Consider the following 24120-nt stretch of genomic DNA (forward strand, 5'->3'; position numbering starts at 1 on the left):
TCACCTGGGATTAGAATTTATAACCTCTGGATTTGATGCTCAGGGCTGGACAAATGCAGGGTCTTACCGGGACTGATGCCCCTGGGCCCAGGCCTCTGGGGAGCTCAAAAGAAAGCAAAAAATGAAATTTAACCTGTTATGGCTGCATCCCTTTGTTCTCAATTTCTGCCTGAAGACATACCCAAATCTAACTGCCTGTAGTTCAGCCCCAGAGGCAAGGATATGCGTATTCTTGGTATCATTTGAATGGAAACATTTTGAAGTTTGTGGAAATGTTAATTGAATGTAGGAGAATATAACACAGTAGATCTGGTGGAAGAAAAGAGAAAGAGCATACGTTTTCTGTTTTTTATTGTTGTAGTATCATCTTTCACATGTACTGGAATAGCCACACAGTCAGATAGGATGCTGGAGATAATTTTGATGGATAACACAAGAGGGCAACTGTAGGTGTGCAAAGTTCCAGACTGATAACTTCAGGAATGGGGGAGCTACATGACATTTAGCATGAAGTCACCCAGGTGTCCCACACAAGTTGCCCAAATGTACCCAAGTGGCCGAATTGGTGAAATGACCTATAACTATATACAGCAGTGCAAATAACTATATACAACATATCAAAAAGCAATTCTAACACACACACAAAAAATGTTTAAAAAAATATTAGAAAAAACAATTTAAAAAAAAAACAATACACCCCTTAGAAGTCCTCGTCATAATATTTTGCTGCTTGTGCCATGTCCCATAGCAGTCTCTTTCTGATGTAAAGCAGAGGCAAACTGAACAAGTGGTGCATTTCATGAGACACAGAACACAACGACGCCTCCATGCTGTGCCCTTTTGGCCCTGAGGCACAGTCATGCCTGCAGTAATGAACTGTGGCATATGAACACCACTGGGGGCACAGGTAGAGCGGGCAGCTTGGCACCGGGGGCTCCCAGTCGGAGTCGCAATCACTGTGAAAGAAAACATAAAAAAAATATTTGTATTGTATGAGCCTTTTATCATCACATAAAATAAACAGATATGTATTGTATAGAGCCGAGGGAACAGTCACTAAGGTGAAGTGCTGTTCCATTCAACTCCGGCCATTGTTGTATATATATATACACACACACACACCCAAACAAACCAACACACACACACACACAAACAAACTACACATTTCATTGCATTTTTAAATTTTTTTAAAAATATTTTTATGTATAATATATATATATTTTTATATTTCATAAAATGGCATTAGCACTTACCCGTTCAGAAGTACGTCCTGTCCTTGCAGAAACAGCTCCTCAGTTCGTTTGAATCATAACACTCCAAGATTCCTCAAACAAAAAATGTCTCACTTTCACTTTTTCACTTTCACTTTAGAGTTTGACTTTGCTTTACCTGATTTATTCGCCATGATATCTTCAATGAAATCGTTGAAACTACAACTTTCCGAAATACAGCTGCGCCTTACAGCAACTCCTCTGATCGTCAAGGCGAGAATGGAGTTCCATGCGCGTGCGATTACAAACAAGGAATTGTGGTCCAACCCCAAACCATTACATACCGGCGTTTACCTCAGCTCATTGGCTATCTACCCAGCTAGATTTCAAGAAGATCAGTGGTCATTGGGCAGAAATATAGTCAATCAATGAAGCTTCGCTAAAATTATTGGTGCGTAAGGTAGTCATTTATGGTTGTCTTCAAATCAGCTCACTTCGGTCAATACTCCCCTCAAAAAAAACACAACGTTTGGCTGTGTTGCAGACATCCAGAGGAATGCACTGAAACCCACCATGACTAGATAAACGATTGTTTACAGGGGGGAATCACGCCGAATGCTCCGTAAAAAATTGATAGAGATGGAATTCTCGGCACAAACGGTTTACAAAATGTTTCGATTTAGGCTATAAAAATGGATTTTATCAAAGAAAACGGCACTTCATTTGATCAATGGGACACTCAGGAAGAGAAATAAGAGCAAGATATCAGAATGTAAAGTCATAACTTTTACCTTCAGATGTGAATGTGTAAAAACTGTCTTGGCAGAAAATGTTTCTGTTCTTGATTGCTCTTCTTTAAACAAAAGCATGGGATTTGTTCTCTGTAATAGCTATTTTAAATTGGAAAACATAGTTTGATTGCCAAGATTCTAATCTTTTGAAGGGTGTAAGATACTTGCATTTTCAAGAATGTTTAATGTTACGAAGTTGTATTTTTAGTTGTCACTCTGAAATTTCCCCTGATGTTGGTCCCTGTACGGGGATCGCAGCCATAACAGATTTTAAATAAAAAACAGTTACACAAATTTGATAAAGGAAATATGTACATATATATATATATATTGTGCAAGTTCTCCCACTTAAAAAGATGAGAGAGGCCTGTAATTTTCATCATAGGTACACTTTTTTTTCTCTCCAGAAAATCACATTGTAGGATTTTTTATGAATTTATTTGCAAATTATGGTGGAAAATAAGTATTTGGTCAATAACAAAAGTTTATCTCAATACTTTGTTATATACCCTTTGTTGGCAATGACAGAGGTCAAACGTTTTCTGTAAGTCTTCACAAGGTTTTGTGTTGCTGGTATTTTGGCCCATTCCTCCATGCAGATCTCCTCTAGAGCAGTGATGTTTTGGGGCTGTTATAGTGGGCAACACAGACTTTCAACTCCTTCCAAAAATGTTCTATGGGGTTGAGCTCTGGAGACTGGCTAGGCCACTCCAGGACCTTGAAATGCTTCTTACGAAGCCACTCCTTCGTTGCCCGGGCGGTGTGTGTGGGATCATTGTCATGCTGAAAGACCCAGCCACGTTTTATCTTCAGGAGGTTTTCACTCAAAATCTCACGATACATGGCCCCATTCATTCTTTCCTTTACACGGATCAATCGTCCTGGTCCCTTTGCAGAAAAACAGCCCCAAAGCATGATGTTTCCACCCCCATGCTTCACAGTAGGTATGGTATTCTTTGGATGCAACTCAGCAATCTTTGTCCTCCAAACACGACGAGTTGAGTTTTTACCAAAAAGTAATATTTTGGTTTCATCTGACCATATGACATTCTCCCAATCTTCTTCTGGATCATCCAAATGCTCTCTAGCAAACTTCAGACGGGCCTGGACCTGTACTGGCTTAAGTAGGCACTGCAGGATTTGAGTCCCTGGCGGCGTAGTGTGTTACTGATGGTAGGCTTTGTTACTTTGGTCCCAGCTCTCTGCAGGTCATTCACTAGGTCCCCCCGTGTGGTTCTGGGATTTTTGCTCACCGTTCTTGTGATCATTTTGACCCCACGGGGTGAGATCTTGTGTGGAGCCCCAGATCGAGGGAGATTATCAGTGGTCTTGTATGTCTTCCATTTCCTAATAATTGCTCCCACAGTTGATTTCTTCAAACCAAGCTGCTTACCTATTGCAGATTCAGCCTTCCCAGCCTGGTGCAGGTCTACAATTGTGTTTCTGGTGTCCTTTGACAGCTCTTTGGTCTTGGCCATAGTGGAGTTTGGAGTGTGACTGTTTGAGGTTGAGGACAGGTGTCTTTTATATTGATAACAAGTTCAAACATGTGCCATTAATACAGGTAACGAGTGGAGGACAGAGGAGCCTCTTAAAGACGAAGTTACAGATCTGTGAGAGCCAGAAATCTTGCTTGTTTGTTGGTGACCAAATACTTATTTTCCACCATAATTTGCAAAAAATTCATTAAAAATCCTACAATGTGATCTTCTGGATGTTTTTTTCTCATTTTGTCTGTCATAGTTGAAGTGTACCTATGATGAAAATTACAGATTCCCATCTCCCTCACTAGCTTTAAGAACCAGCTGTCAGAGCAGCTCACAGATCACTGCACCTGTATACAGCCCATCAATCTACCTCATTCCCATACTGTATTTATTTATTTTGCTCCTTTTGCACCACAGTATCTCTACTTGCACATCCATCTTTTGCACATCTACCATTCCAGTGTTTAATTGCCATATTGTAATTACTTCGCCACCACGGCCTATTTATTGCCTTAACTCCCTTATTTTACCTCATTTACACTCACTGTATATAGACTTAGTTTTCTGTGTTGTTGTATGTGTCGAACTGCTATGCTTTATCTTGGCCAGGTCGCAGTTGCAAATGAGAACTTCTTCTCAACTAGCTTACCTGGTTAAATAAAGGTGAAATAAAACTATTTAAAAAAATAATGCTGCCACCACCGTAGCGATTGTGCCAGGTTTCCTCTAAACGTGATGCTTGGCATTCAGGTCAAAGATTTCAATCTTGGTTTCATCAGACCAGAGAATCTTGTTTCTCATGGTCTGAGTCCTTTAGGTCTGAGTAACTTTTGGCAAACTCCAAGTGGGTTGTCATGTGCCTTTTGCTGAGGAGTGGCTTCCGTCGGCACAGTAAAACATATACAGTATATACCAGGTATGCGCCCAGGTAGGATGAGGGTGCCTGTTTTCTAGTTTCCCGGTTTTGACCATTCCTGCCTGCCCTGACCCTGCCTGCCATCCTGTACCTTTGCCCCTCTACTCTGGATTATCGACCTCTGCCTGACCATCGCTGGGAATGAAATATCGGTACCTCATGGCAGGTATGGTGTCATGACTCCAAGCAACGCACCTTTCCCTCCGGTGTCTTATACCCTCTCTGGATTATTTATTAATTATTTATTTATATTTATTTCACCTTTATTTAACCAGGTAGGCAAGTTGAGAACAAGTTCTCATTTACAATTGCGACCTGGCCAAGAAAAAGCAAAGCAGTTTCACACATACAACGACACAGAGTTACACATGGAGTAAAACAAACATACAGTCAATAATACAGTATAAACAAGTCTATATACGATGTGAGCAAATGAGGTGAGATAAGGGAGGTAAAGGCAAAAAAAAGGCCATGGTGGCAAAGTAAATACAATATAGCAAGTAAAACACTGGAATGGTAGATTTGCAGAGGAAGAATGTGCAAAGTAGAAATAAAAATAATGGGGTGCAAAGGAGCAAAATAAATAAATAAAATAAATAAATACAGTAGGGAAAGAGGTAGTTGTTTGGGCTAAATTATAGGTGGGCTATGTACAGGTGCAGTAATCTGTGAGCTGCTCTGACAGTTGGTGCTTAAAGCTAGTGAGGGAGATAAGTGTTTCCAGTTTCAGAGATTTTGTGGTTCGTTCCAGTCATTGGCAGCAGAGAACTGGAAGGAGAGGCGGCCAAAGAAAGAATTGGTTTTGGGGGTGACCAGAGAGATATACCTGCTGGAGCACGTGCTACAGGTGGGTGATGCTATGGTGACCAGCGAGCTGAGATAAGGGGGGACTTTACCTAGCAGGGTCTTGTAGATGACATGGAGCCAGTGGGTTTGGCGACGAGTATGAAGTGAGGGCCAGCCAACGAGAGCGTACAGGTCGCAACGGTGGGTAGTATATGGGGCTTTGGTGACAAAATGGATTGCACTGTGATAGATTGCATCCAATTTGTTGAGTAGGGTATTGGAGGCTATTTTGTAAATTACATCGCGGAAGTCGAGGATTGGTAGGATGGTCAGTTTTACAAGGGTATGTTTGGCAGCATGAGTGAAGGATGCTTTGTTGCGAAATAGGAAGCCAATTCTAGATTTAACTTTAGATTGGAGATGTTTGATGTGAGTCTGGAAGGAGAGATTACAGTCTAGCCAGACACTTAGGTATTTGTAGTATTCTAAGTCAGAGCCGTCCAGAGTAGTGATGTTGGACAGGCGGGCAGGTGCAGGCAGCGATCGGTTGAAGAGCATGCATTTAGTTTTACTTGTATTTAAGAGCAATTGGAGGCCACGGAAGGAGAGTTGTATGGCATTGAAGCTTGCCTGGAGGGCTGTTAACACAGTGTCCAAAGAAGGGCCAGAAGTATACAGAATGGTGTCGTCTGTGTAGAGGTGGATCAGAGACTCACCAGCAGCAAGAGCGACCAAGGCTTATTATTGACCCCTGCCTGACCTGACCTTGAGTCCGCCTGCTGTTCCGGTGTCTTATACCCTCTCTGGATTATCGACCTCTGCCTGACCTGACCTTGAGTCCGCCTGCTGTTCCGGTGTCTTATACCCTCTCTGGTTTATTGACCCCTGCCTGACCTGACCTTGAGTCCGCCTGCTGTTCCGGTGTCTTACACCCTCTCTGGATTATTGACCCCTGCCTGCCTTGACCTGTCGTATGCCTGCCCCTGTTTAAAGAATACTTTCGTTTCTTCAACACTGTCTGCACCAGGGTCATACCTTAAAACGTCATAACAATAAAGAGTTGTTAACAACAAAAAGTTATTTTATGTGGCAACACTGCAATTCAACCGGCAAAGATGTCATGTCTCGTAGTTGTTCTGTGGAGGGAAAGGTGCGTTGCTTGGAGTCATTATGACACTATACCTGCCATGAGGTACCGGTATTTCATTCCCAACGATGGACACTTGCTAAAAGACAAACATATCCATTTTAAGTCCATTTCAAGTCTTCGCTTAAACAAAAATACAGTGTATTGATGTAAACATGTTAATAACAGTTTGTTTCATTCAGCTTGATTGTTCTCCTTCTATTTGAGGTACCATGCTCAGTACTCTTACAGTTGCCAGAACATACTTGACTTAGTTTTATATTTATGTTTTACATTATAATAAGACTTATATGTAGATCTGTTTCAATTACTAATTATGTGAGATTTTGTTTCTGAAAGTCTCAATTTGAAGTAGCCAATCTCAAATGTCTGTTGGAGACTAGGATTGCAGAAAATAGGGTGCACCCTTACCCTGTATAAAAGCGATACTCTTCCACTCACTGTCCATGTTCACTTCCTCATTGAAGAGCTCGACATGACTGGTTCTCGATTTTCTCCACTCAACCAAAGTGGTCAGAGAGCATTTCATATTATTCTGTACGTAAATCCTAGACACTTCATTTAGTATGATATGTTACGTTTCATATAGTATGTATTGATTTGTGGATGTCCATCATCCATTTCGTATGATATGATACGGATTACAATTCACATGATATGCTACGAATTGCAATTCGTACAATATGTTACAAATTGTGGCTAACGTTAGCTAGCACTATGGGTTACGTGTTAAGGTTAAGCTTAAGCTTAGGAGTTAGGTTAAAGGGTTAGGGTTTGGTGAAGGGTTAACTAAAATGGTACATTTTAGGGTTAGAGGATGGGTTAGCTAAAAGGGTTAGGGGAAGGGTTAGCTAACATGCTAAGTAGTTGCAAAGTAGCTAAAAAGTCATAAGTGGTTACAAAGTTGGTAATTAGCTAAAATTGTCCATGATGAGATTTGAGCACGCAACCTTTGGAACAATAGATGTTCGTGTTATATGCCCACTCATCCACCCCAAACAACCACCTTCCTTTTGTGGTTGCCTTCTATCTTATGTAACCATACCAAAAGTAACATATCATACTAATTTGAGTGTCCTGGATTTATGTTTACTATGTTACGTATAGTCTATGAGACTAGTCTGACTCAAAAGTTCACAGGCAACCTGCAAGGTCCTCGCTGCTGGGGACTTCGGACAACCTTGTGAGGCTGAGTAGTACCTTATGTTCTGTAGAAATCCACAAATCTTTTTTTTTACCTCTGCTAGCTATCTTCACCGCTAGCTATTTGGACTCGGTTAGCCCACACAGCGTGGCTGATGATAACTTGGCTAGCTCCCTGGGAATAGTTTAAATGCAGATTTTAGAATATTAACATGAAAATCTGTCGCCAATTGGATGGAAACCTAGCTATGGAGGCACAAACTTTAGAAAATCTCCAGCCCAGTAGAGGCTACCATCCCCCGGTTTCACACCTCTGGCCCTGGCTACTGTGTTGCTAGGGGTTTGCTTTAGGGCCCTTCCAGAACACTCTTCACAGGCTCTCAAACCTCCAACACAGTCTGCGCTTCAGTTAGACACAGGAGTGCAGAGAGACAACAGGTCAGAAGAACTCTGTACCACCTCAACACAACTCACCACTGGACCCTTCCTATAAGGACAATCCTCCACTCTGGACTTCCCAACCATGTGTTAGTGATTGTATGGTTAGTGACTCACTATCAATAATTAATCTCCTCTTCTTGTTTGCTGTGTGTGCCTGTCTGTTTCGGTGTGGCAATAAAGTGTAAGTTGTTTCCCTGTCTCCTGCTGGTCATTATCAATCCTCTTTCTGGGACTCTGGGACAGTTGCACCAATAAACGAAACCAGCACCTCTATTGGAGACCACCACATGGTGGTGCTCTTCTTCACAAGCTAACCTGGCTAACTCGCTGCAAAGCAACCTAGCTTCACAATTCTACCTGCAAAACGGTGGTATTGCTTGTGTAGAAAGAAACCCTCTTTCTACCTCTTGGTCACCTCCAGCTAGCTACTGTAGCTAGCTAGTGGGACTCGAGTAGCCCACGCGGCTAGGCTCAGGCTAACTGACCACACAATTCTACCTGCAACACGGTAGCTTTGCTATAGCTCTCCCCCTCACCTAGTTAACCTGCATTCAGTCTCAGGCACTAACTAGACCGTAGACCCAGTCACATGGCTCTGCGGTCGCGGGAGTAAGCTAACCTAAGGGGCTAAACACTACCCTAGCCCAACCGCTAAGCACTGAGGGTCGCTGCTAGCTAGCTAACGCATCTCAACCCCGTGGCTATAGCGTTCTCTACTGTGCTAACCACTACTATTATTCAAAGTTGTAACATTTTTACTGCATAAGGGCTATCCCTGATGCAGTAAAACAATTTAACATTGAACTAAGACATATCAGTGTGGATGACGGATCACCACCTCAAGCTGAACCTCGGCAAGACGGAGCTGCTCTTCCTCCCGGGGAAGGACTGCCCATTCCATGATCTCGCCATCACGGTTGACAACTCCATTGTGTCCTCCTCCCAGAGCGCTAAGAACCTTGGCGTGATCCTGGACAACACCCTGTCGTTCTCAACTAACATCAAGGCGGTGGCCCGTTCTTGTAGGTTGATGCTCTACAACATCCGCAGAGTACGACCCTGCCTCACACAGGAAGCAGCGCAGGTCCTAATCCAGGCACTTGTCATCTCCCGTCTGGATTACTGCAACTCGCTGTTGGCTGGGCTCCCTGCCTGTGCCATTAAACCCCTACAACTCATCCAGAACGCCGCAGCCCGTCTGGTGTTCAACCTTCCCAAGTTCTCTCACGTCACCCCGCTCCTCCGCTCTCTCCACTGGCTTCCAGTTGAAGCTCGCATCCGCTACAAGACCATGGTGCTTGCCTACGGAGCTGTGAGGGGAACGGCACCTCAGTACCTCCAGGCTCTGATCAGGCCCTACACCCAAACAAGGGCACTGCGTTCATCCACCTCTGGCCTGCTCGCCTCCCTACAACTGAGGAAGTACAGTTCCCGCGCAGCCCAGTCAAAACTGTTCGCTGCTCTGGCCCCCCAATGGTGGAACAAACTCCCTCACGACGCCAGGACAGCGGAGTCAATCACCACCTTCCGGAGACACCTGAAACCCCACCTCTTTCAGGAATACCTAGGATAGGATAAAGTAATCCTTCTCACCCCCCTTTAAAAGATTTAGATGCACTATTGTAAAGTGGCTGTTCCACTGGATGTCTTAAGGTGAACGCACCAATTTGTAAGTCGCTCTGGATAAGAGCGTCTGCTAAATGACTTAAATGTAATGTAAATGTATAATGAAGTAAGCATTATACAACATAATTTTGAGCGTGAACCCATTACACGTCTTTGTTTGTCTCAATTCACAGGTTTTACGCTCCAGCCAAGCTTTTGGGAGAGTGCGATATTTCTCTTTTGGTTAGCGAGGTCATGGATAGCCTCGATTCCTCCCTCTATCAGTCCAATGACTCCTTCTCGGGGTAGGCGACTATGAGAATGATGGCGAGATTAACCTCGCCAGTCTCCTCAAGGTGACAGCAGACATGGAGATCGACCAGGTCCCGCCTCCTCAGTCTTTTAGAAGGAGCAGTCCTGAAGACAGAGACGCCATCCCTCCATTGAAGTTTGGGTTCTGTGATGTCTGTAAACGAGCCGCCACCAGATATGAGATCAAGTGGCCAGCTCCCCTGGGGAACATAAACCGATAAACGGATCTGTACGATGGGAGGACACGTCCCACTAGTACAGCCTCAGTGAAGCAACTGCTTCCTCCTGTCCCAGCTTACAGGCTGACTACTCCGAAAAGTTGTGAGTTCTGTCACCATAACTTCCTGATATACTGCATTCTCTTTCTACTGAGTGCTGGCATTGTTGTGATCAAATGGCCTTGCTGTCTGAAAACTCCAGTAACACTACTCCACCCTTGTAATGCTAAAACACTTTATCATTTTTGTTTTCATTAGGCAACACACACAGTTAAAATGTGCCATGAATGTATACATATAATTAACTGATTGATTGATAATACAATAATCTTGTCATCAACCACAGCTGAATCCAATGATAGACATATTGCAGTGATGGTTTTGTAAATGGATGTTCAGTCTTAATTATTGTCTAGTGCCGGTATAAGTTAACATCATATCCCTGTAGGTCATCATGGATAACGTCATCATGGTGCTCCAGACAGGTGTGTACAGCCTGCAGGATGGTTTTCAGACGACGGTCCAGCACGGAGAGGTGTTGTACAGAGAGGAGGGGGGCCACACTCTCCAGGGGATCCTGGGACAGAGACTCCCTCATGACATCACTCAGACGGAAGCCCGGGAGGGACAGGAGACGCAGACGCATGAGAGTTGAGCGACGGATCCTGAGACAGAGAAAGTGATTTGGGAGAGAGAGAAGAAAAATACAGAGAGAAGGACAAGGGGAGAGGGAGAGGAGAGAAAGAGAGAGAGAAGGAAGACAAGGAGAGAAAGAGAGAGAGAAGGAGGAAAGGGAGAGAGAGAGAAAGAGAATGAGAAGGAAGAGAGGGGGAGAGATGAGTCTCCTCTTGCACTTTTTTTCTGCTGCACTTGTCCAGATCTTTATATAAGCTGATAGTTTTACCTGCAACACTGTCGTAAGGGCACCAATATGGAGGGTTCATCCACAGAATGACGCCCAAACCTAAAAATAACATAGTTTCCACAATATTACACAACTGTTATATCGGTATGTATAAACTACAAAAACTTCAACATATGCACTGGCGACGCATCATTCAGGGCAAGTGAGGCACAGCCCAACCACTGTCCAGCAGATGGCCCTGTTTTGCATGTAATTCTGGCATTAATTCGTGTGACAACATTATATCGTATCAGTTAGTAAACAGTGTAAACAAAATAACTCCTTGAGTTAATATTACAGCATACTCGACTCCATGTCATATCATTGTTTTGGTCAATTTTCTTTGAGTAAGGCAGATCCAGAATGCAGCTGTTTCAGCCTCGCTCATGTACCTTCTGTGGCGGAGGGGCAGCCAGAGAAAACACAGAGCGTAGGCATTGTTGATCTTCTCTGGTTGCGCGTGATTGGCTCAGGGTGATGTCACTTACAACACCCCAGCACCTACTGGGAGAGCTCACTGACGACCAGGCAGCTCCTGCCCCTTGAGTGCTGCCATAGAGTTCAGTTGGCAGTGCCTGTCCAAGAAGTCTCAAGGTCATTTGTCACAGATAAGTCTACATATTTTCTCCAGTGATTGGACTGATGTGTGTCAACTTCATTGTTTATCTTCTAGCCAGCTGAAAAGTTATCATGTTGACTATCTCCTAGCAAATAATTTTCAAGCTATGTAGAAAATGTAGAGATAAAACATTTCGGTGCTCATCAGCCACTAAACATTGAAATAAGCCCACCCGTTAAAAAGAAAGCAAGCTGGAAAAAAAGATTCAACTGTGGTTGGTGGTGAATAGAAGCAGTGGCTAACATCTGTTTCGAGGTAGCTCTTGTTAATGTTTGATGCCACTGTTATACTCATGGAACTATAACTATGCAATGGATGAAGTGAGGGAGTAACTTTATAAACGTTGTTGCTTTATTCTAAAACAGAGTGTCTTGGTAAAAGGCAGGCAGACACACTCAGAATGGTGTTTTGGCTGCGTTCCAATACTTTAATAATGTAATATTGTAGACCCATGCTGAATTTGACTATGGGAAGTAAACTGATCATAACTGAATGTTATAACGTTTGTGTCTGTAGTGGTTTCGATGCATATTAGCTTTTTTGATACATCCAATATTTTAATGTTAAAATCGCCACTGAACATACAGTATGTATCACCTTATAAGGTATTGATGGAAGGTAATGGTACTCACGCCCTCCCGTTGTCTAGGTGCAGCAGGAAAGTGTCATTCCCAAACTTCTCAAAAGTCTCGTAGTGATGTCTGTCCATATTACCTTAGTAGGAATTAAAGCAAAACAATAGTTTATTGCTTTCTGTCTATTCAAAATCTGTTCCACATTATTAGTGGACTTAAACCTTGGCACATTCCTAATATGGTCGTGTGGGGAAATGTTCAGAACATTTAGTCATTCTTATGGAATGTATTGATTCAGTGACTCGATAAAAAACAAAAGAAGAGAAAAATCAAGGTAGTGTGTTGAATTGTTATTGATTTCAAGAATATTGGAATTACTGAAGTAGTAATAGTAGTAGAAGCTGTGTCGTTCAGTGTGCTTACTGACTCATGAGGAAGTCCAGAATGACCATGTCAATTAGATCCACTAGTCTGGTGCCTTGGTTGTATGGAGGAGTCTGTTTCACCGTGTCACAGTAATCTGGGTTCTTCTCCCATCTGAAACAGTAGCAGCTGCATGGGAGGTATGGACTCGAACATGTGTATGCTTTAGTCAAATGCACGGGTTTAATCCCAGTGGGGGACAATATGATACTACTACACATTATTACATTGCATTGATCAGTTGAATTCTATCAATGCAATCCAAACGTTGAATTATACCTCCAACCCATCAGTTCGCCATCTACTATACAGTATATAACCACTAATACAGATATACACTTCACTTGGTTTCTTCACAACCCCTCCCATAGTTAGAGACCACCAGGCAAGGGGCCTATTTCGGTACCCACAACCTACGGTGCCAGTTTGGTGCGGCTGTAGGAGCGCCTCCAAGGGGACCTCCAGGAGCGCCTGGGGGCCAGGGAAAGGTCAGGCAGCATGGAGGCCAGGGACACCTCCAAGACCTGGGGTCGACCACACACTGGGTTCTCTGTGGAGCAGTAGTATTCACACTGGCCGTGGAAACACAAATTACCCACTGGGGGAGGCGGACGGAGAGAGAGAGAGACAAGGGGTTTGGTGAATAGTACAGTTAACTGACTAAATGCAAGTAGTAGGCCTACAGTGGACAGTTGTTGCCAAACATTTGGGGTCATAACCCATCTAAAAGCATTTAGAACTTTTTCTTGTGACCAGTCATAAACCCAGAACGACACAGAAAAGTAAACTGTAGCCCACCAGTGCAACCCAACCAACCGTTTGGGAAACTCTGGACTAGCACATAGTGCAAGCCACTATACACACACAAGCTTAATAACAGATTGGACACACCAGGAGAGTTAGATTTGATTATGAAAGCTGATTGGACCAACCGCCACACACCAGGAGAGGTGAAGAAGGTTCTGGATAGTTTGTGGTCTGTGGTGATAGCTCTGATCTCTGTGGTTATGTTGATGAGTCTACCTACCACTGGAGGGATTCTACAGAAACCTAGCACCCTGAGAGAGGACACACACACACAGATAAAGAGAGATAGAAATCAGTGGTAGTGATTTAGTAGTTATTTTCTTCTCTTTCTTTTGACACACAGATTAATCTCAGATGGGAGGTCCATTTTTTATTGTTTTCACCTGTCTAGGTGGAAGGCAGCAATCTCTGCATTGTGTCTCTCAAAGTCAGAGAAGTAGAACAGGTTGAAGTCTGTCTCTGCATCTCTCTCCTGCCTGCATAAAACACACACAGAACAATGTGATTTTTTTTCACCTCCAAAATAAGATTACTGTGAAAGAGTAAGAGTGTTATGTGACTGATACAATAAAGTTGTATTGTCATGTTGTATTGTATAGTATCATATCGCATTGTAAATCATATTGTATATCATAAGGTAGTATATCGTATTGTAAGCCGTATTGTATATCATATTGATTAACTGCAATGTGCCTTTACTATTGTCTAGGCTCAGCTCTGTCAGCTGAGGTTGCTCTTAAATGCTGATAAGACAAAGTTCATGGTTTTCATGAAATCTAAGATGAAACCATTAAAGCCAATTTATGCTTGATCTGAAAATGTGGTCGGAGGTGCCGTATGGAGGGTGCTCCCTCCGGAGGCATGCGGAGGTCAAATTGAGCTCTGTACTGCACCGCCGTGTGCTGCTCAAATTTGAACAATGCGGAGTGCTATATATTACTCTGCATTGACATGATTGGTTGACGGTAGGTGGGGCGGGAAGGTCCACAAACTTACTTCCTTGACAACAGCTCTGCTCTGCTTAACAAAGCGCAAGAAGTAGAAATACCCTGACTTCTGCAGAGGCCGTGTCGCAGTAAATGCTGTATGGCCACTGCAGATGTCGGATTGACCATGCAGAGCCTTTTAGACTCTTCCATGCATAGTCACTATGCAGGACAAGCAAATAGAAAAGGGTATCAACTTACAAGTACTTGAGTTTCTTGTTAGATGAGTGGTTCACATCTAAACCCCACATCTAGGGTCTTGTGAAAAAGCTCAGGCTCAAATTGGGGTTTTATTTTCAAAATAAGTTGTGTTTTTCTTTAAAAAGTGAGAAAAATACTTGTTTCCGCTACCTTCTTGCCTGTAATCGACTATGGTACATGTTTTCCCCTGTGGCATCATTACATATGCTGGACACTGTGCACTGCTGAGGTTTGTTACAAACTCCAAAGCCTTCCCTCGTCCCTGCAAATGTTTTAGTTTTATCTTATCCAGAGCAACGTACAGTAGAGAGCGCATACATTGCCATACTAGTCCGCCGTGGGAATCAAACCCACAATCCTGGCGTTGCAAGCGCCATGCTCTACCAACTGAGCTACACGGACTGTACCCTCTATATGAGAGTGGGCTGGCCTTTCTTAGCTCTTCAGAGGCTAAGTCATTGGTATGTTTTTATTTATAAGGCCATTCTAAGACTGCTCCCAGTTAATAATATAATGACAATTATCGCCCATGCTCACAGGACAGCTAGGTGAGAGCTAGGAGAGCTAGGTAAAAAAGCGTTCCAGTTCTCTTGCTCTCTCTACTTGGAATGAGCTACACAATTACTTGAAACTACAGGAGTTCCTCTCCTTCAATTATTTTAAAGCTAGGGTAAAAAACTATGGTGGAAAATTATTTGAAGGGGCGGTCAATATTTTGACCCCTAGGTTCAAACACTCCAATGTGCCTGTTAAATGTATTAGCTGATGTTTTTAAACTGTAGTGCTTTGTGTTTTACGTTGTAAATGTTGACAATTTGTGTGCTGCTTTTTTTCGGCCAGGCCTCTTTTGCTAAATATGTGTTTAATCTCAATGAGACTAACCTGGTCAAATAACGGTCAAGTAAATAAAGATCATACGTCGTATCGTGGATTCTCACCTCATGGGTTTGAGGAGGGCCTGACCGTAGTTGGGGAATGACATGATCAGCTTGAGCTGGGTACCCCCACTCTTCTGCACTGAAACACACATAACAGACAACGCTACAACGTCACCATAATAATCACATACCAGTATGCAGACCCTCAGAACACAGAGACATATCACTTACCGTACAGTAAAACACATGAAAGTCACAGGGTCTCCACAACATTCAAAGGAAATACACCATAGGTACCTGTCATTGACTGCACTGATGGTGTTATTTTGGTAATAGTACAGTATTTCTAGTGGATTTTACATAAATGCAGTTACCCCTGTTCTCCACAGGGCGTCCTCATTACATAAAGTACAGAATGTGGCCGAACATCAAAAACAGTCTGGTATCATTTAGTGGTGATTCTAGAATCTAGGAACTTTAGAGAGGAGGAGTGAGAAGAAGAGGAAGATGAGGAGGAGTATATGAAACGTGGCTATGGGCCAGCCCACACACAAGCTGATTATTGTGTAATATTTTATGCTCAACACATACAGTATTCAAAGTGTGTGTGTATGCGTGTGTTTGTGTGTGAGCATATGTTTGTGTGTGTTTATATGCATGGATGTGTGAGTGGGATTTTTTTATGATCAGTGCAGGATTATATTGACTGACCTCAGAACAAAAGATCAGAGGAGCTGGAGATTTCGATTATCTGGCTTTCACGTTTCTACTCTGACTGTTTCTTTATACTGTGATCCATTTGCTGATGTTCTAGTTTGGTGTAATCACCTTGTGTATTTTGCAGTTTAAAGACTTATAATTGCTTTCAGTGGTTTTAGATTTTATCCTCACAGTCTATGGTTGATTGGTTAGTGTTTAAGAATTGCTTTTGGCTTTTGTTTGTTTATTTTTGTTTGTTTCTTTAGATTGTGTGTTTAATTATGATACTCACTCACTCACACACACAAAACTCCCACTCCCCCTTCCCCTTCCCCACACGCTCAAACCCATACACAGTAGCTTGGCACACAAAAAAATGCTGGGTTAAAAACAACCCTATTTGGCTTCTTTGGTAAACCAGCGCTGGGTAAATATTGGACAGAACACACACTGGGTTAGTTTGACCCAGCCAGTTGGGTCGCGTTAATATGGATTATACAAACATGGGTTTATTTTACCATCAGTTTTTTAACCATTAGTTGGGATGAAATAACAGCTCCATAGGTTATTTTCAGGAGGCATGGCCTATTAGAGACATGGGTTTCAGACAATTATTTTTGGCCACCTGTAATAGCAAATGTATTTCCTGTTCATCATGTTTGTACACTGCAAATTTCTTTTTTTGCCCATGATATATTATAACATAAAATTCATAACATTATTATCTACATATCCCAACATTGAAATATCCATCGGGTCTTGGGAAACATTGATTAAAGTGGCAGTGTTCAACCTTAACATGAAATAACAACAAAGCAGATGAACCGGAATGCCATTTACTTTCACAGGTGGCCAAAAAGAATGATCTACAAGCCACGCCCCTGCTAAGCCAATCCTCTAGTCTTCTGAGCTCACCCACTGAGTCATATTTCGATAACCAAGCACCAATAACCCATAACCCGGCACCAATAATCCAGCGTTTTTCTTAAAGAAAACAACCTAAGTGACCCAACGCTTGCAACCCAGCATGGTCAACCAAACAACCGAGCATGTTTTAGAGTACTGCTACTTCCCTGTTTACATGTGATAGATGAACAAATGGATCCCAACCAAGGCTTCTGAACAGTCTCACAACAGACAGGATTTGAGGGCCATCAGACAATGTTTTACAGCCTCCCAGGGTAATCTCTTCATTCACTGTAATGCCAACTCTTTTGTGTCTTGTGTGTATGTGTGGGTTTAATGGGCCCGTGGACACAAAGCTAGGGTTAGGATTGGGGTTATGGCTAGGCTTAGAGTTGAGCCGGGGTGTGGACATGAAGCTATGGTTAGGGTTATGGCTAGTGGTCTGTATAATTCAGGAATAGCATATATTGAACAAAAATATAAACGCAACATGTAAAGTGTTGGTCCCATGTTTCATGAGCTGAAATAAAAGATCCCTGAAATGTTCCATATGCACAAAATTCTTATTCTCTCAAATGTTATGCACAAGTGAGCATTTCTCCTTTTCCAAGATAATCCATCCACCTAAAAGGTGTGGCATATCAAGAAGCTGATTAAACAGCATGATCATTACACAGCTGCACCTTGTGCTGGGGACAATAAATGGCCACTCTAAAATGTGCAGTTTTGTCACACAACACAATGCCACAGTTGTCTCAAGTTTTGAGGGAGCATGCAATTGGCATGCTGACTGCAGGAATGTCCAACAGAGCTGTTGCTAGATAATTTTATGTTAATTTCTCTACCATAAGCCAACTCCAATGTCGTTTTAGAGAATTTGGCAGTACGTTCAACTGGCCTCACAACCGCAGACCATGTGTAACCACACCAGCCCAGGACCTCCACATCTGGCTTCTTCACCTGCAGAATCGTCTGGGACCAGCCACCCGGACATCTGAAGAAACTGTGCACAACTGAAGAATTTCTGCACAAATGGTCAGAAACCGTCTCAGGGAAGCTCATCTGCGTGCTTGTCGTCCTCACCAGGGTCTTGACCTGACCGCAGTTCGAATTCGTAACCAACTTAATTGGGCAAATGCTGACCTTTGATGGCCACTGGCACGCTGGAGAAGTGTGTTCTTCAGAGGAATCCTGGTTTCAACTGTACCGGGCAGATGGCAGCGTATATGGCGTTGTGTGGGTGAGCGGTTTGCTGATGTCAACGTTGTGAACAGAGTGCCCTGTGGTGACGGTGGGGTTATGGTATCAGAAGGCATAAGCTATGGACAACAAGAACAATTGCATTTTATTGATGGCAATTCGAATGCACGAGATACCGTGACGAGATCCTGAGGTCCATTGTCGTGCCATTCCTCCGCTGCCATCACCTCATGTTTCAGTATGATAATGCACTGCCCCATGTCGGAAGGATCTGTACACAATTCCTGGTAGCTGAAAATGTCACAGTTCTTCCATGGACTGTATTCTCACAATTAAGCATGTTTGGGATGCTTTGGATCGAAGTGTACGACAGTGTATTCCTGTTCCTGCCAATATCCAGCAATTTCGCACAGCCATTGAAGAGGAGTGGGACAACATTTCACAAGCCACAATCAAGATACTGATTAACTCTATCCGAAGGAGATGTGTCACGCTGCATGTGGCAAAGGGTGGTCACACCAGATACTAATCAAAGGGCTACTCAGACCCTTCTTTTACGCTGCTGCTACTCTCTGTTTATTATCTATGCATAGTCACTTTAACTCTACCTACATGTACATATTACCTCAATTACCTTGACTAACCGGTTCACTGTAAGGTTGTAATCGGCGCATGTGACAAATAACATTTGATTTGATTTGATACTGACTGGTTTTCTGATCCACGCCTCTACCTTTTTTTAACAGATGCTTATCTGTATTCTCAGTCATGTGAAATCCACAGATTAGGGCCAAATTTATTTATTTAAATTGACTGATTTCCTTATTAGAACTGTAACTCAGTAAAATCTTTGAAATGGTTGGGTTTATATTTTTGTTCAGTGTAGTTTACTCCATGTCCAGTTCATGCTGATTGATACAGAGTTGATCTCAACTCCGCTTAGTAACACAGTCATCATCTTGTTTGTGGAGTTTGGGCTTCCCCTTGGGGTTGAAAGATAAAACAGTACCATCACCATTTTAAGGCTCATGCATTTATCCCAACTGACTTGGAATAGCTACAGTACTTTAGTTTGTTTAAAAGCAAGCTACAGTGGTGCCACAGGCTGTTGTACTGCAGACAGTCGTGTTTGAATTACAATATTTGTGGCTTAGTTTACTCAAAAAAACTGTATAAATTAAAGGGATACTTCGGGATTTTGGTAATGAATTCATAATCCTTTATGTACTTCCCCAGAGTCAAGTGAATTCCTGTATACCATTTTTAAGTCTCTATGTCCAATATGAAGGAAGTTCTGGGTAATTTTGTGAGCTAATGCTAACTAGCCTGCTAGTATCCTTCCAGTCATTGCGCTAACGCTAGCCTCAACCACCACAACCCTAACCCTTCCTGTCCACACCCCAGCTCAACATTAACCCTATCCACAACCCAAACCCTAACCTTAACCTTAGCTTCACCATGTCCGCACCCCGGCTCAACCCTAACCGTAGTCTTATTCCTAATCTCAACCCTCTCACCTGCGCTGAGGATGCGTTGTGTGGCCATCTGTTGAGTCACCTCGGCAACGCTAGGGTCATTCCTGTCATACAGCTCCCAGCGAGAGATCCCAAGGTGGTACCTCAGCCAGGCAGGGTGGGTGTCCGCACTTCTAGTCCAATTAGCCTGGTCATAGCCATCCTCCTCGCTGTCACTCTGCCTATATATGGAAAGAGCAGGGGAAGATGGATGGGGAAACAGGCCAATTAAGCAATGGGTATCACAAATGTATGAGAAAAGTAATATGCTATGACAGAATGATATACTTTGTTGTTATCTAGAAAGCATTTTCTTTCCTCTTTAATTTTTCTACTTTGTTGTTATCAGTGGTCTTCCACTCCTCTTTCTCTCACTCACCACTCACTATCTTCACTGCTTTTGTCACTGTCCTCCTCCTCATCTTCCTCCTCACTGTCCCCTCCCTTGTTCTTTGGCTTCAACTTCAGCAGCCAATCGTCTTCCAGCAGATGTTTGCGTGGCAGGTTGTACAGCGGGTGGCTGAAGAGGGCCTCCAGCTTGAAGCGACTGCTGATCCGTTGGCTCACTTTGGTGGCCATTTTGGTTTGAATCAGCTTTTTGTCCTTCTCCTTCTCATTGACAATGTTGAATGAGGCCTCCACCTTGTGGTCTATGTGGGCGGCCATTTTGGTATAGTCTCCATTCATGCGACTTACTGGTAATTTGTGTGAGCTGCTTTGTGAGGAAAGGGAGTGAGATCTCCCCTGTTTTCCATGGGGAACAGTTCCAGGAAAAGACAAAGAGGAGGAACAGGAGGAGGGGGGGGGGATAACGCAGGATGTTTGGAGGACGGATAGACAGAAGAGGGCCAGGATGAGGTGGAGAGCCAGGGACAGACATGTCAATACCAAACAGACGGAATGAGAGAGACGACCCACGCCCTGCCTCGCCATGCTGGGAGAGAGTGAAAACTTCACAATTCACATTACCTTCAAATATAATCTGATTATAATATTCAAAACTCAGAAGAAGGCAGTTGTTGAGTCAAGAGTCATGACAGATTAACAGGCATAAAGGAAACAAAGGGAAACGTGACAGAGTCATAACCGGGCAAGCAGGCGGACAGACAGACAGAAAAGACAGCCAGCCAGCTATGCAGCCAGCCAGCCACCAGACAGCCAGCCAGAAACAGCCAGCCAGTATTCCTTAACACAAATCTAACAATCTCCTCTACTCATCAAAGCACAGACACAATGTGATTCCAGTTAGCTACCCTGAGAATCAAGCACCGCTAAAGAGAATCAATATATTATTGAAGGCCCACCGCTCCAACATTCCCAGTATGAAGCAGCAGCAGGATGACTAATGCATTACTTACTTTGTTTTTTCACAATGTGCCAAGAAGTTGTGAGACTCTCTCTTCCCCTCTCTCTCTCTCTGGATCCTCAATAAATGTGACAGGGCAAAAATACACTTGTAGTACATTTTCATTTTGTCAATTTTTTTCTCCCTTTCTCTCCCTGACAGACAGCAGATAGTGGTCATGTTATCTGTGTGGTCACGCTAGTTCAAACAGAACAGAGGTAGGAGCCAGGTTAGAGTGACCGGGATGGACGTTACAGTGAGGAGGGGACATTCATATTACCCCTTTATTTTAGGATTAGTTTTTTTAGAACACCAGATACTTTCAATAGAAATACATATTGTAATTGGATTGAATTGTAGATGGGATTTATTACACAAGGCACACACACACCGATACAGACACACACTCTTGACGGGTCGTCACCCACTGGCTCTCATTCTCTATTGACTGGTTCTCATTCTCTATTTTCAGCCTCATTAGTCTACAGCCCCAGCCTTCCGTCTACTGAGCTTGCATGCCAAATGGCACCCTATTCCTTATATAGTGCACTACTTTTGACCACCAGGGCCCTTCCTCCAGAAACAGACACACACACGCACGCACACACACACTCAGCTTCACATGTTTGTAGAGTGTTGTAGTAACATACTGTAGTAGTATTACTTCACAAAGCACCCATGAGCACAGACCAGATCAAATACTTGTACTCCTTCTATCCTCCTCCTCTCTTCTCTCAACTTCATCCATCTCTCCTCAATTCCCACGCCCCCCCTTTCCTTTTACCCTCCCTCCAGCTCTCTTACCTGCTGATAAATGCATTCCTCATCTACCTCTATCCCTTTAATTCCTTCCCCCCCATCCCTGATTATTTCCTGATGGGGCCAGTTTATTCCTCAGACAGACAGACCAAAGCTTCAAAGTCCGTCCTGTTTCCCTCAAAGCAGTTAATGTAGGTTGCTTGGAAACTACCCAGAATTCTCACCATAATTGTCTGTTACTTCAAACCAAAAAAAACAAAGGTACAAGAACAACGTTGACCCAGTCGACTAATGTGTTCCACCTCACTGCCGTGGCAGACTTACTTATACAGTGTTGAGACAGAGAGAGGACGAGAGGGAGAGTGTTTCTTGTTACAGACGGTGGGTGAAGTGATGGCGTGGCCAGCAGAGAGATGAGGGTAGAGCTCTTTGATGGCAGAGTCACTGTGGGTTGCGCTGGTGGTTCAGTTACTCCCTGGCTACCAATGAATATTTCATTTCGAGAGAGAGAGAGAGTGAGAAGAAAAAGAGTGGGAGGAGAGGGTGAAATTAAGAGAACGTAAGAAAAAAAGAAATGGATTGAGTGGAATTATCATGCATGGGAAATGAACAGCAAGAGGGGACACGTGGAATACCAAAACATAGTGCTGGTAACATGTGTTAATGTGTCATGATAAGAATGATCCAGAGATTCCACACACATAGCCACACACAGTTAAATAATCCCTGTGTAATCCTGCATCCCGGCATTCCAAAAGGACTGTCATCCGTATCCTTAACCCACCCTCATAATGCCTTTTTTCTTTAACTCCCTAACTCTTTTTCTCCATCAATCCATCCCCTCTCCCTGTTCCAAGGCAACAGCTTGTGGGATAGTGCTAATCCTCCCTGTCTCCCACTGGGACAATCTGTCACTGGCTATAGAGGAAGAGTGTGTGTAAATCAGTGTGTCAGACTGTGTGTGTTGGTGAGAGAGGATGGAGGAAGTAGAGGGAAAATAGGAGGGGGAGGCCCCCACAATAAAAAATACTAGTTTTTTATAGAATACTACAGTACTTACTATAGAATTATATATACTGAACAAAAATATGAATGCAACATGCAACAAATTCAAATATTTTACTGAGTTACAGTTCATATAAGAAAATCAGTCAATTGAAATAAATTCGTTAGGCCGTCAAATGACTGGGCAGGAGTGCACCCACTGGGGATTCAGGCCCAACCAATCAGAGTGAGTTTTTCCTCACAAAAGGGCTTTATTACAGACAGAAATACTCCTCAGGTCCTGGATAGGTGTGGTTACACGTGATAGGCCGGTTGGACGTACTGCCAAATTCTCTAAAACGGCGACAGCTCTGGTGGACATTCCTGCAGTCAACTGTAAAACTTGAGACATCTGTGGCATTGTGTTGTGTGACAAAACCGCACATTTTAGAGTGGCCTTTTATTGTCCCCCGCACAAGGTGCAGCTGTGTAATGAGCATGCTGTTTAATCAGCTTCTTGATATGCCACCTGTCAGATGGATGGATTATCTTGGCAAAGGAGACATTTTCACTAATAGGGATATAAACAAATTTGTGCTCCAAATTTGAGAGAAATTTGTGCATATGGAAAATGTCTGGGATTTTTTATTTCAGCTAGTGAAACATGGGACCAACACTTTACATGTTGAGTTAACATATTTTTGTTCAGTGTAGTAAACTGTAATATACTTTAAAATAATATATTAAAAACAATATTATCCCTCGATGTGTAGTACTTACTATAGAATTTTGTAGTGAACTAGAGAATACTATAGTAAACACAACAGTATTATCTCAAGAAAAAAAACACTGTAGTAAATACTACAGTAATGTTTGCAAAAACACTACAGTGAATACTGTAATATTTATACCATAGTATACTATAGTATTTTTTCATGTGGGGGGATAGAGATGGAGAGAGGCAAGGGAGCAAATTAGAGAAAGCAGAGGCAGAATGAAGACCTGAACGGGAAAGAGAGAAAGAAAAACAATTTTATTTTGGTCCAGCTGAATAGACAGACAGAGGGAGAAATGAGACTAAGACAGAGAGAGCAACAAATAAAAAGGAAGACATATGAGGGAAACAAATGACTCAGGGAGAGAGAGCGAGAGAGACTAGAGGGTTCTGGGAATCTAGGATGATTTAGAAGAGGAAAAGAGAACTAAGATTTAAAACCACTCTTACTGCTTGCACCCAATAACAGTGTGAGACGGAATATGGAG

General features: G+C 42.9%; 1 protein-coding gene, 1 long non-coding RNA gene and 1 other non-coding gene across 3 annotated transcripts; all 3 read right to left on the reverse strand.

Moving 5' to 3' along the window:
• Positions 1–334: 334 nt before the first annotated feature.
• On the reverse strand, positions 335–1508 carry LOC135563675 (uncharacterized). The gene is made up of 2 exons (XR_010460433.1): positions 1254–1508; positions 335–956 (listed from the first exon to the last, which is right to left on the reverse strand). It is a non-coding gene; the product is annotated as an uncharacterized LOC135563675 (long non-coding RNA).
• Positions 1509–10281: 8773 nt separating this feature from the next.
• Positions 10282–21240, reverse strand: LOC115103582 (extracellular serine/threonine protein kinase FAM20C-like). The gene is made up of 11 exons (XM_029624420.2): positions 21128–21240; positions 20149–20703; positions 19773–19951; positions 15511–15589; positions 13769–13861; positions 13521–13636; positions 12996–13176; positions 12583–12692; positions 12213–12294; positions 10962–11021; positions 10282–10722 (listed from the first exon to the last, which is right to left on the reverse strand). The coding sequence occupies exons 1-11, from the start codon at positions 21238–21240 to the stop codon at positions 10470–10472; spliced, it is 1821 nt and encodes a 606-aa protein (XP_029480280.2). The 3' UTR covers positions 10282–10469.
• trnaa-ugc (transfer RNA alanine (anticodon UGC)) lies at positions 14902–14974 on the reverse strand. The gene has a single exon. It is a non-coding gene; the product is annotated as a tRNA-Ala (tRNA).
• Positions 21241–24120: the final 2880 nt, after the last annotated feature.

Source organism: Oncorhynchus nerka, linkage group LG21 (genome assembly GCF_034236695.1).
Source record: "Oncorhynchus nerka isolate Pitt River linkage group LG21, Oner_Uvic_2.0, whole genome shotgun sequence".
NCBI lineage: Eukaryota > Metazoa > Chordata > Actinopteri > Salmoniformes > Salmonidae > Oncorhynchus > Oncorhynchus nerka.